Source organism: Nicotiana attenuata, unplaced genomic scaffold (assembly GCF_001879085.1).
Source record: "Nicotiana attenuata strain UT unplaced genomic scaffold, NIATTr2, whole genome shotgun sequence".
Lineage (NCBI taxonomy): Eukaryota > Viridiplantae > Streptophyta > Magnoliopsida > Solanales > Solanaceae > Nicotiana > Nicotiana attenuata.
Genome location: NW_017672801.1, coordinates 118259 through 130739, shown reverse-complemented (window position 1 = coordinate 130739; position 12481 = coordinate 118259). Strand labels below are relative to the sequence as shown.

General features: G+C 36.8%; 1 protein-coding gene across 1 annotated transcript in view; it reads left to right on the top strand.

Moving 5' to 3' along the window:
- The first annotated feature begins 1546 nt into the window (after positions 1-1546).
- LOC109214556 overlaps positions 1547-12481 on the top strand; it is a 22422-nt gene continuing 11487 nt past the window's right edge. The window contains exons 1-4 of the mRNA XM_019378491.1: positions 1547-1691; positions 5735-6262; positions 6332-6636; positions 6823-7070. Coding sequence (XP_019234036.1) covers positions 1547-1691; positions 5735-6262; positions 6332-6636; positions 6823-7070 — 1226 coding nt within the window. The remainder of the gene's footprint in view (positions 1692-5734; positions 6263-6331; positions 6637-6822; positions 7071-12481) is intronic.

Genomic DNA, 12481 nt, shown 5'->3' with positions numbered 1-12481 from the left:
ATGCGCCGCTAAATTATCTGTTTAGCCTGTTCCCTTCCCCGTTCCTAGTATATGTCTTCCTGTCTTAACTGCTACATGCTTATTGGTGCTTTCATATTTAATTGCTTCTTGTTAGATGTTGTTTTCTTTATTGAAGGTATTAACTATTATGTAGGTTCATTGTATTACATTATTGGTCTAAGTTGGTTTATCGGTGTTTCATGGTATATTTTGGTTGGTCTCTCTATGTAGTATTAGTTGAGTGAAGTTTCATAGTTGTATTGCCTTCTGTTTGCTTTGGTTTGAGGCTTAAATAGTGTGGAGGGTTTTAAGCCAAATTGTGAAATTTCTGTTCTTATTGTGTGATTGGTACTGATATCGTGGGATCGGGTTGCAAGCCACAATGGGAGGAATAAGGGTGATATATTGAGGAGGAATAAGGGTGAAATGTGATTATCTGGCGGGATCGGGTTGCATGCCGCAACAGGAGGAATAAGGGTGATATATTGAGTAGTAATAAGGGTGGATTGTTATTGTACGGTGGGATCGGGTTGCACGCCGCAACAGAAGGAATAAGGGTGGATTGATACGGAGTAATAAGGGTGAATGTTCATATGGTTACCGATTGGTGGGATCGAGAATCCCGCCGCATCAGTTTATTGTTTATGTATCCTTCTTTTGCTGTGAATTTATTCTGTAGTTTTGTATCTCACCTAAGGATTGGTTATAGCTGGGTACTAATAAGATATTGGAGTTTCGTATTCATTTTTGTTGCAAGTACCATTTCATTTTGTCGTACTTCTTCTCTGCTTTATTATATACTATATGCAGGTTATATTGTAATTTCCTTGCCGTAGCGTCGTCATTACCTCATCGAGGTTAGGATCGGAACTTACCAGTCATGGGGTCAATTGTACTGATACTGCACTCTGCACTTTCTGTGCAGATTTTGGAGCTGGTAGTGGCTGATTGAGAGATCGGCTGCAGGTTCACAGTTTGGAGACCCAAGGTAGTCCTGTTGGCATCCGCAGGCCCTGGCGTTCCCTCCTACTTTTCTATATTTCTATTTTTCCTTCGTTTCAAACAGATGTAATTTCTTTCAGACCAATATTTGTAGTAAATCATAGTGTATTCGTGGATTGTCACACCAGATTCTGGGTAGTAGTAATAGTTATGGTATTGTGAATAGACAAAAGGTTATTTTCGTATTTCCGCATTTATTTCTACTTGATTTAGTCTGTTAAATTTTAATCTATGAAATGTAAAAGAAAAAGGTGGACAAAACTGTAACGTTGGCTTGCCTAGCGAGTGCGATGTTAGGCCCCATCACGATCCCGATGGTGGGAATTCCGGGTCATAACAAAAGTATGTATGTATATATATATATATATATATATATATATATATATACGTATATCGCCTCATATGTTACTGGTGTTTCGTGGATTTCGGATGTGAAATGTATTGATTTATGCTAATTCGTGGTATTTTTGTATGTAGGAATCATCTTGAGGCAATATGAGGCAAAAGGTGCGAGAGTAGATCCAAAAAGGAGCAAAAGTAGAAAATGGCCATTTGTAGCGCCACAGGCAGCGTGGGGCGCTACATATGGCGCAGTTTCCAGAATCCAAAAATTCCCAGCGCAGGGATAGCGCCCGATGCTACCCTGGGCGCTGGTGATGAGAAACCTCTCCTACTTTCCCCGGGACAAGGTTATTTCAGCCCAGAACCTACCCAATGCGTATAAAAGTAAGACTAAGCCTATTTTGAGGGGGAGGAGACACCACTTTGAAAGGAAAATACACACACGGAACATTCGGGAGCAAGGATTCTAAGTTTTTCTTCTCTTCTCTTCTCTTCTCTTCCTTTCATCTCATAGTTTATTAGTTCTAGAGTTTTGGGTGCTACATGAACCTTGTAGTTTGAAGCTTGAATTGTTCTTATTATTTTATCATAATGGTTTATTTATTCAATCTTACGCTTAATTATTTGATTGCTTGATCACCAATTGAATGCTATCTACGAATCTAGGATTGAACTCGGGAGATGAAATTCTAGATTGCATATAAGATTGAGTAGAGGAAGGTCTTGAACTCGAGTAACGGGAACGAATTTGCGGTTAGGATAGGGATATAGCTAATCGCCTTGCTTGGTTACTATACAGGAATTAATAATGCGTTCTTGTTAATCCTGATTCCATAAGAATATAGGCGTTAGGTTAGCTTAAATAGGCGAGTACTTCAGGAGAAGGTTATGAGTGATATTGACCATGTCAACCAATAAACCAGATAAATTAATTAGACAATTTAAGTAGAAAATTCAACGGGATTGTTAGCTAACACATAGCTTTGGAATATTCTTTCCTAATGAATTAGTCTTTAAGCTTGTCGAATTATTTCCTTTAATTTCATAGTTTACTATTTTAGATTAGGTTTAGTTAAATGTTCATATTTTCGAAATCGCTTGAATAGATTAATTGTCTTAGTTTAATTAGTTGATAGTTAATCACAAGTCTCTGTGGGTACAATATCTGGACGTATAATCCTATATTACTTGTCGACCACGTATACTTGCGTGTGCGTTTGGATTCTTTCCAATGTTGTATAGAAACTTCCCTTTAATCAATTTTGCATGTATTCTTTAAACCGTGCATTATTTTTGCACGTCACAAAACCATTTGATTTGTATATTTACCTCCAGGGGCAGCCCAAGAAGATTGGTGGCCTAAAGCCAATTTTTAATCTGTGGCCTTTCAAAAGCAAAAAATAATAATTCATCTATATTTTTAATTTAAGTCTATTTGTCTAGCTTTTCAAGATGTAAAGTTGTTAATAGTTTCTTTTTATAAATAATAATTTAATATCTCCTAAGATATTGTTGATCTTAGATAATAGAACCATATTCAAGAAGTTGATAACTTGATATCGAAATTATTTTTGATGTTCTAATATACTTATTGAAACGCTTGAAACCTGAAGGGAAAAAAAGAATGCGAATATAGTTTTATTCAAAGATACTCTTCAACTCTTGTTTTTTTTATAGAAAAAAGAGAACTCTTTTCTTTCTACAGAGAACAATATAACTTTTAATCGAAAAAAAAGAATCACTCCCTAAACCTTTGTCGCGAAAATAAAATATTTTATTATTTAAATTTTACGATTAACATAATTAGAGAAGTACCTATATTATTATTCCCCTTTTACATTACTCACTAAAACGTGTAATAAACTTTTAAAATCCGTTTTCTGGTATCTTCAATAGTCCATGTCTTAATTTTTATCTTTACCTTTTATAAAATATTTTACTTTTTTATTTTAAAATACGCAATATATTTAGACACTACCTCTAAAGATTGATGTGAGATGTATATGATCTAACTTACCTTAATTAGATATATTGGGTTCGAGTATTGTGGTTAAACAAATCCTGTCAAAATGTGTTCTTTCTTTTACTAGGCCTTACGCGGTACGAATCTAGATTAGTTGGGATCTCAATACTAATACGCCCCCAAAATTTGGGGGCCTAAAGCCTTTGCTTTAGTGGCTTGACCCTTGGGCCGCCCCTGTTTACCTCTTGGTTATTGATATTGCTACATAATTCAAAGAGTTAATGTAATTTTATAAATAATCTTGACAACTAAAAGTCCATATTTCGTAATGTTTTTGAGTAAACTTTTGTGCATAATTAGGGGCTCTTTCTTTTGTTACTTCTTTCTTTCTTTTCCTTTTCTTCTCCTGTTTTTTTTTTGGATTTTGGTTGTGTCGCTATAATGATTAGATATTTGGTAATCCACTCCAAAGATAATCGATCTTCTGAAAAGCAAATAACTTATAGTACTATGAACTATCTAGTATCTACTATAGAATAACCATGGAAATTGGCATATAATATTGTTAATTACTTAATTATATTGTAAAATAGACTTTCCTTTTGAACCAAAGAAAAGGCATTTAGTAGGGAATTTGCTTTAGGAAAAAAGAGAAAATTAAGGATCAAAATAGCTAGGGGAATGAGCATAAAATAACTAGGTTTTTGTTTCATAAAGTTAATGAGGTTTGGCTTTTTCTTGATTTAAGGGATTGCCTAGGCTCTTTTGGCTAGATTCTAGATGATAATTGGTTTGTACACTTTGTCAAGCTCCAAGCACGAGAGAACGGCGGTCTGTATTATAACCTAAAGTTATTTTTGTAATTTTAAACTCTTTAAAATATTAAGATTAAGTTGAAAAACATAATTGAAAATCAAACGAATCCAGCTTTAAAGAATAGTAATCTTTTAATAATATAATTATAGATTTAAAGTGGTGCTATAATCAATCCTATATTTAATAAACTATGACTTTAACGTGTACGATTACTTGTTTGTATGTGATTGTCAAAGGTTAAGTAGCGTGTGCGGCGCACCTCTGAGTATGTCAGTCTAAGGATGATAAAAAAGAATAATATTTTGAGTATAAAAACTAATACTCCATAAATATGTAACAGCAATAGAATATACGCTTAAAAAAATTAATTTATTTTCTACCTAATCTTATTTTAAATTAAGTTTACATGTACTTGTCCGGTAATGACTTACGCATGCTAAGTGAGTGAAATTGTCACGATCCGGAATTCCCACCATCGGGACCGTGATGGCGCCTAACATCATACTCGCTAGGCAAGCCAACGTTAGAATTTTATTTGTTGGGGTTGAAGTGGTAGTGTGAATGGGAAATGAGGAAAGAAGGTGAAAAGGCAACTTTGACTTTTGCACTTTGTCCTTCATTGGTTAAAGACAAGAATTTTGTTGGGTTTAAATATAGAAGCACTTCCTTAAGCTCTTAAAAGGAGCTAATAGGAAGGGGCCTCGCGCCGTCGTCGTCGCTCGCTCGGCTTCGGCTTCGGATTTTAAATATAGAAGCATTTCCTTAAGCTCTTAAAAGGAGCTAATAGGAAGGGGCCTCGCGCCGTCGTCGTCGCTCGCTCGGCTTCGGCTTCGGATTCGATTCGGTCAATTGATATGATTGATTGACTTAATTTTTTGGACCAATAAAATGAAATTGACCGTTATTTGTAACGTTAAATTAATTAATTTTCGTCTTTAATTTTCCCGCATTAATTAAACAACCACCAAAGAGAGGCTGCATTTCACGAATAGCCACCTGCAGTGTGAACAGCCACTTCCACACCCTTTCAATCCAGAATTCGTTGGCTATAAATAAGCAACCATTCCTTCAGAATTTTTCATCCTTAAATCTTCTGCTTCATCTCCTTCTTCTTTCTTCATCATTACTTTCAAAACAAAGTAAGTCAAGGTCGTGTGATTTTCACCATCATTTTGAGTTCGTTGATAAATTAGTGGTTTGAAGTGCCGCTACCGCTAAGTTGGAAGTTCCGTTCTATCCTGGGAAGAATTTATCCGTTAACCTTGGGCAACAGTGAGGGGATAAGATTCTTTAAGGACACACAAGGAATTTGTAGGCTCGGAACATAATTCTGCCATTTTGTTCATTTACTTTTCTTGTTTTTTAGTCACTTAAAAATTTCAGATTGTCTAACAAGATATATATATATATATATATATATATATATATATATATATATATATATATATAAATATCTTTACTGTTCTGATTTTCGAAGTGACTAAGGAGACTAAAACCTTCGTGGTTTTCTACTCCTAATCAGTTTGAAGAATAATCTCTTCACTGTGTTGTTTTGGGTTGAAGGAATAAATACTTCACCATTTACTGAATCTGTTTGTGTCATATTGACAGAAATGACTAACGGAGAGGAACAAATTGAACCTGTTGTGACTGTTACTACTAACATAGTTTCGGGGATGCCAGGTCCTAGCCGTCCTACTGCACCTGCAACGGCGATGCCACCAACGGAAAGGCCAGGGAAATTTTCTGGTGTTGACTTTAAGAGATGGCAGCAAAAGATGTTCTTTTATCTAACCACTCTAAGTCTGCAAAGGTTCATTCAAGAGGATGTTCCAGTCGTGCCTGAAGGAACCCCTGACAACGAGCGCTTCCTTGTTACTGAGGCTTGGAAGCACTCTGATTTTCTGTGCAAAAATTACATTTTAAGTGGGCTGGAAGATGGCTTGTACAACGTTTATAGCGTCATGAAAACATCAAGAGAATTATGGAATGCTCTTGAAAAGAAGTACAAGACTGAAGATGCTGGACTTAAGAAGTTTGTGGCCGCCAAATTTCTGGATTTCAAAATGATTGACGGTAAATCTGTCATAACGCAAGTCCAAGAATTGCAAGTTATTGTTCATGACCTCCTTGCTGAAGGTATAAAACGAGTTAATATTTTTATTCAAGATATTAATTATTGTACTAATTATAAAATTATGATTGAAGGTATGGTCATAAATGAAGCGTTTCAAGTTGCGGCATTTATTGAAAAGCTGCCTCCGTTGTGGAAGGACTTTAAGAATTACTTGAAACATAAGCGCAAGGAGATGACGCTTGAAGACCTTATTGTTCGTCTACGGATTGAAGAGGACAACAAGGCTGCTGAGAAGAAATCTCGTGGAAATTCAACAATAATGGGTGCAAATATTGTTGAGGAAGCTTCAACGAGTAAAAAGAGAAAGAAGCCGTCTGGATCAACGAATTATCCAAGCAAGAAGAGGTTCAAAGGTAATTGCCACAACTGTGGAAAGGTTGGACACAAGGCTACTGAATGTCGTGCACCAAAGAAGGACAAGAAGAAAAGACAAGCAAACATGATTGAGAAGAATGATGAAATAGACGACCTATGTGCCATGTTTTCAGAATGCAACCTAGTCGGAAATCCTAGAGAATGGTGGATTGATTCAGGAGCAACTCGACATGTTTGTGCTAACAAGGAGTTGTTTACTTCTTATGCTCCCGCTGGACCCGATGAGACAGTGTTTATGGCAAACTCCGCTACTGCAAAAATTGAAGGAACGGGCAAGGTGGCTTTGAAGATGACTTCGGGAAAGATTGTGACTCTAAAAGATGTTCTTCATGTTCCTGAAATGCGGAAGAATTTAGTCTCAACATCACTTCTAGTCAAGAATGGCTTTAAGTGTGTTTTTGTTTCCGACAAGGTTGTAATTAGTAAGAATGAAATGTATGTAGGAAAAGGTTACCTGACTGAGGGCCTTTTTAAGCTCAATGTAATTGCCATTGATATGAATAAAATTTCAGCTTCTTCTTACTTGCTTGAGTCAAATAATTTATGGCATGAACGTTTAGGCCACGTCAACTTCAAAACTTTGCGAAAAATGATTAATTTGGAAGTATTACCTAAGTTTGAATGCAATAACTCGAAATGTCAAATATGTGTGGAATCAAAGTATGTTAAGCATCCTTATAAGTCAGTTGAAAGGAATTCAAATCCTTTAGACTTAATTCACACGGATATTTGCGACATGAAGTCAATACCATCTCGCGGTGGGAAAAAGTATTTCATAACTTTTATTGACGACAGTACTAGATATTGCTATATTTACTTACTTAATAGTAAAGATGAAGCAATAGACGCATTCAAGCAATACAAAAATGAAGTTGAAACGCAATTAAACAAAAAGATTAAAATGATAAGAAGTGATAGAGGCGGGGAATATGAATCTCCTTTTGAAGAAATATGTTTGGAAAATGGCATTATTCACCAAACAACTGCCCCTTACTCACCGCAATCTAATGGAATTGCAGAAAGAAAGAATACAACATTAGAGGAGATGATGAACGCCTTATTAATAAGTTCTGGTTTACCTCAGAACTTGTGGGGGGAAGCTATTCTTACAGCTAATCAAATACTGAATCGAGTTCCCCATAGCAAAACACAATCCATTCCATATGAAAAATGGAAAGGAAGGAAACCTAACTTAAAATATTTTAAAGTGTGGGGGTGTTTGGCTAAAGTGCAAGTTCCTAAACCCAAAAGGGTAAAAATTGGACCAAAAACCGTTGATTGCGTTTTCGTAGGATATGCAACAAATAGTAAGGCATACCGGTTTCTGGTTCATAAATCAGAAAATCCCGACATTCATATTAATACGGTAATTGAATCGGATAATGCTGAATTTTTTGAGAATATTTATCCGTATAAAATGGAATGTGAGTCGTCTAATGAAAAATCTAAGCGACCTCGGGAAGAAGCAAAGGAAAGTTCGTTTGATGAAGAAAATCCAAGACGTAGTAAACGTCAAAGGATAGCTACTTCCTTTGGACCAGATTTTCTGGCATTCTTATTTGAGAATGAGCCTCAAATGTTCAAAGAAGCAATGTCTTACTCGGAAGCACAATATTGGAAAGAGGCAGTCAATAGTGAGATAGAATCCATATTAAGTAATCATACCTGGGAATTGGTTGATCTTCCTCTGGGAAATAAACCTTTGGGTTCTAAATAGATTTTCAAAAGGAAAATGAAAGCTGATGGTACTATTGACAAATATAAGGCAAGATTAGTTGTTAAAGGGTTTAGACAACGAGAAGGTCTTGATTACTTTGACACATACTCGCCGGTAACAAGGATTACATCTATCCGGGTGTTAATAGCGTTAGCCGCCGTGTATGGCCTTCAAATCCATCAGATGGATGTAAAGACGGCCTTCTTAAATGGGGATTTAGAGGAAAAAATCTATATGGAACAACCTGAAGGGTTTGTAGTCTCCGGAAAAGAAAAGAAGGTGTGTCGACTTGTTAAGTCACTTTACGGACTAAAACAAGCACCAAAACAATGGCATGCGAAATTTGACCAAACAATGTTGTCAAATGGTTTCAAGATCAATGAGTGTGACAAATGTGTTTACATTAAGAATACTCCAAATCAAATAGTCATTGTTTGTTTATACGTGGATGATATGTTGATAATGAGTAACAATATTGCTAACATAAATGCTACTAAGCGCATGCTTACTAGTAAATTTGATATGAAAGACTTAGGAGTTGCAGATTTAATTTTGGGAATCAAGATCCTACAGACTCCTCAAGGTCTAGCTTTGTCTCAATCTCATTATATTAATATGGTTCTTGAAAAGTTCAAATATTTGGAATTTAAAGAAGCAAAAACGCCAATTGATTTAAACCATATTCTTGCAAAGAATAAAGGTGAAAGAAAATCTCAATTGGAATATGCTCGAGTGTTGGGAAGTTTGATGTACATTATGAATTGTACATGACCTGATATAGCTTGTGCAATAAGCAAGCTTAGTCGATACACAAGTAATCCCAACCAAGCTCATTGGTTAGCAATGAAACGAGTCTTGGGATATTTGAAATATACTCAAGACTATGCAGTGCATTACAATAATTATCCCGCAGTTATTGAGGGATATAGTGATGCAAATTGGATCACCGGAAATAAAATCCACAAGTGGATACGTTTTTACTATTGGTGGGGGAGCAGTGTCTTGGAAGCCGTCCAAACAGGCATGCATCGCTCGCTCTACAATGGAGTCTAAGTTTATAGCTTTAGACAAGGCCGGTGAAGAAGCTGAATGGCTCCGAAATTTCTTAGAAGACATTCCTTTTTGGCCCAAACCTTTGGCACCTGTATGCATACATTGCGACAGTCAAGAAGCAATAGGAAGGGCTGGGAGCGTTATGTATAACGGGAAATCTCATCACAGTCGATGAAGGCATAATACCATTAGACAACTATACTCTAGTGGAATTATCACTATTGATTATGTGAGATCAAACGATAATATGGCGGATCCGCTTACAAAAGGCCTAACTAGAGAGGGAGTTGAGAAGTCATCAAAGGGAATGGGACTATGGCTGAGGACAAGTCACTATGGCGGTAACTCTACCTAGAAGACTGGAGATCCCAAGATCTAGGTTCAAGGAGATCAAACAAAGTCATTAGTGACAGTTCAACATTGTCAAATAAAATTTTGGTCGATTCTCGTGATGCAGACAATGTTCAGTACCAAGGATAAAGCGTTAGGATTTTGTAATAATTTCTAAGTTTGATATGGGGTATATCAAATAGTGTATCTACGGGATAACACATTTAGGAATCACCTATATAAGTGTGAAGTGTAAGCCGCTTCAAAGAGAATGATGTAAGGCCAATTCTCTATGCACTTATGAAACCAGGCGGTTTTCATGGCTAAAACAAACACAACAGTGAGAACCAAAAGATGGATAAGGATTAATTGTGTGACATATGTTGTCTAGGTATACACTAAAGCTCGACGGTTCAAAGATATCAAATCTACCGATTGACCGAGTATATCCGATATATGCTCACTACGGAAAGTTCAAAGGAAAACCTACTTATCCCGATGCAATTAGTCCTTAGTTGCGAATCACACAATTTTTTTTTTCATGTTCATCATTCCCCATTCATGTGGGGGATTGTTGGGGTTGAAGTGGTAGTGTGAATGGAAAATGAGGAAAGAAGGTGAAAAGGCAACTTTGGCTTTTGCACTTTGTCCCTCATTGGTTAAAGACAAGAATTTTGTTGGGTTTAAATATAGAAGCACTTCCTTAAGCTCTTAAAAGGAGCTAATAGGAAGGGGCCTCGCGCCGTCGTCGTCGCTCGCTCGCTCGGCTCGGCTTCGGCTTCGGCTTAGTGGTTTGAAGTGCCGCTACCGCTAAGTTGGAAGTTTTGTTCTATCCTGGGAAGAATTTATCCGTTAACCTTGGGCAACAGTGAGGGGATAAGATTCTTCAAGGACACACAAGGAATTTATGGGCTCGGAACATAATTCTGCCATTTCTGTTCATTTACTTTTCCTGTTTTTTAGTCACTTAAAAATTTCAGATTGTTTAACATTATTCACCCTTTTTCCTTTGCATTTCATAGTTTAAAATTAACAAAGCTAAATCAAGTTGAAATAAATGTGGAAGTACGTAATTAACCTGTCATCTATATACTATTAACAATACCATAACTGTTACTACCCAGAAACTGGTGTCACAATCCACGAACATACTATGAATATCTATAAACATTGGTCTGAAAGAAATTACATTTGTTTCGAGAGAAAAGAAAATAGGAATGTAGAAACATAGGAGGGGACGCTAGGGCCTGCGGATGCCAGCAGGACTACCTTGGGTCTCCTAGATGAAATATCTGCAACCGACCTCTCGATCAGCCACTACCAGCTCCAAAATCTGCACAGAAAGTGCAAAGTGCAGTATCAGTACAACCGATCTCATGTACTGGTAAGCGCCGAGCCTAACCTCAACGAGGTACTGACGAGGCTACGGCCGGGCAGTTATAATATAACCTGCATACAATGCATAATAAAACAGAAAGAAGAACGGAACAATAAATAGTAACTTGCAAGAAAAGGATACAGAACTCCGGTATCTCATTAGTAACCAGCTATAACCAACCATTAAATGTAAAGACAAATTACAGAATAACTTGCACAGTAGAAGAAAGGTACATAAACACATAAACTGATGCGGCGCGCATCCCGATCCCATCATATAATCAATATCAATATGAATATTCACCCTTATTACTCCATTTCAATCCACCCTTATTTCTCCTGTTGCGTCGTGCAACCCGATCCCACCGTACAATAGTAATTCACCCTTATTTCTCCTCAACATACCATCCTTATTACTCATGTTGCGGCGTGCAACCCGATCCCACCAGACAATAGCATTTCACTCTTATTCCTCCTCAATATATCACCCTTATTCCTCCTGTTGCAGCACGCAGCCCAATCCCACCATATCAGTACCAATCAGGAATTTTACAATTTAGCTCAAAACCCTCCACAATATTTAAGCCTCAAACCAAAGCAAACAGAAGGCTACACAATCATGAATTCCACTCAATTAATGCTACACAGCGAGACCAACCAAAATATACCATGAAATATCGATAAGCCAACTTAAACCAATAATGTAATACAATGAAACTACTGAATAGTTAATACCTTCAATAAAGAAAACAACATCTAACAAGAAGCAATTAAACATGAAAACTCCAATAAGCATGTAGCAGTTAAGACAGGAAGACAATATATTAGGAACGGGGAAAGAAACAGGCTAAACAGATAATTTGGCGGCGCATAGGTACTCGTCACCTCACCTATACGCCACACACATGGATTTTCACATAGCAATTAAGTTGGGGATCCCTAATCTCTCAAGTCAAAGTTAGACACAACACTTACCTCAATCCACTGGCCATTCACTGCTCAATTGCCGCTTTTCCTCTAGTTTCCACCTCCGAACCACTTGTATCTATTCATAATTAACTTAATAACATCAAATATCGCTAAAGAAATTAATTCCAATACGTAATTATAAGTTTCCCAATATTTTCCCAAAAAAGTCAAAAACTGACCCCGGGCCCGCTTGGTCAAAACTCGATGTTCGGACCAAAATTCATTCACCCATTCACCCCCGAGCCCAAATACGTAATTAGTTTCGAAATACGACCCTAAATCGAGGACTAAATCCCCAATTTATAAAAATCCCCCAATTCTTCCAAAAATCCCTAATTTTACCATGAAGGAACAAGATTTAGGGCTAGAAATCTAATGGGTGTTGATGAAAATTGAAGGA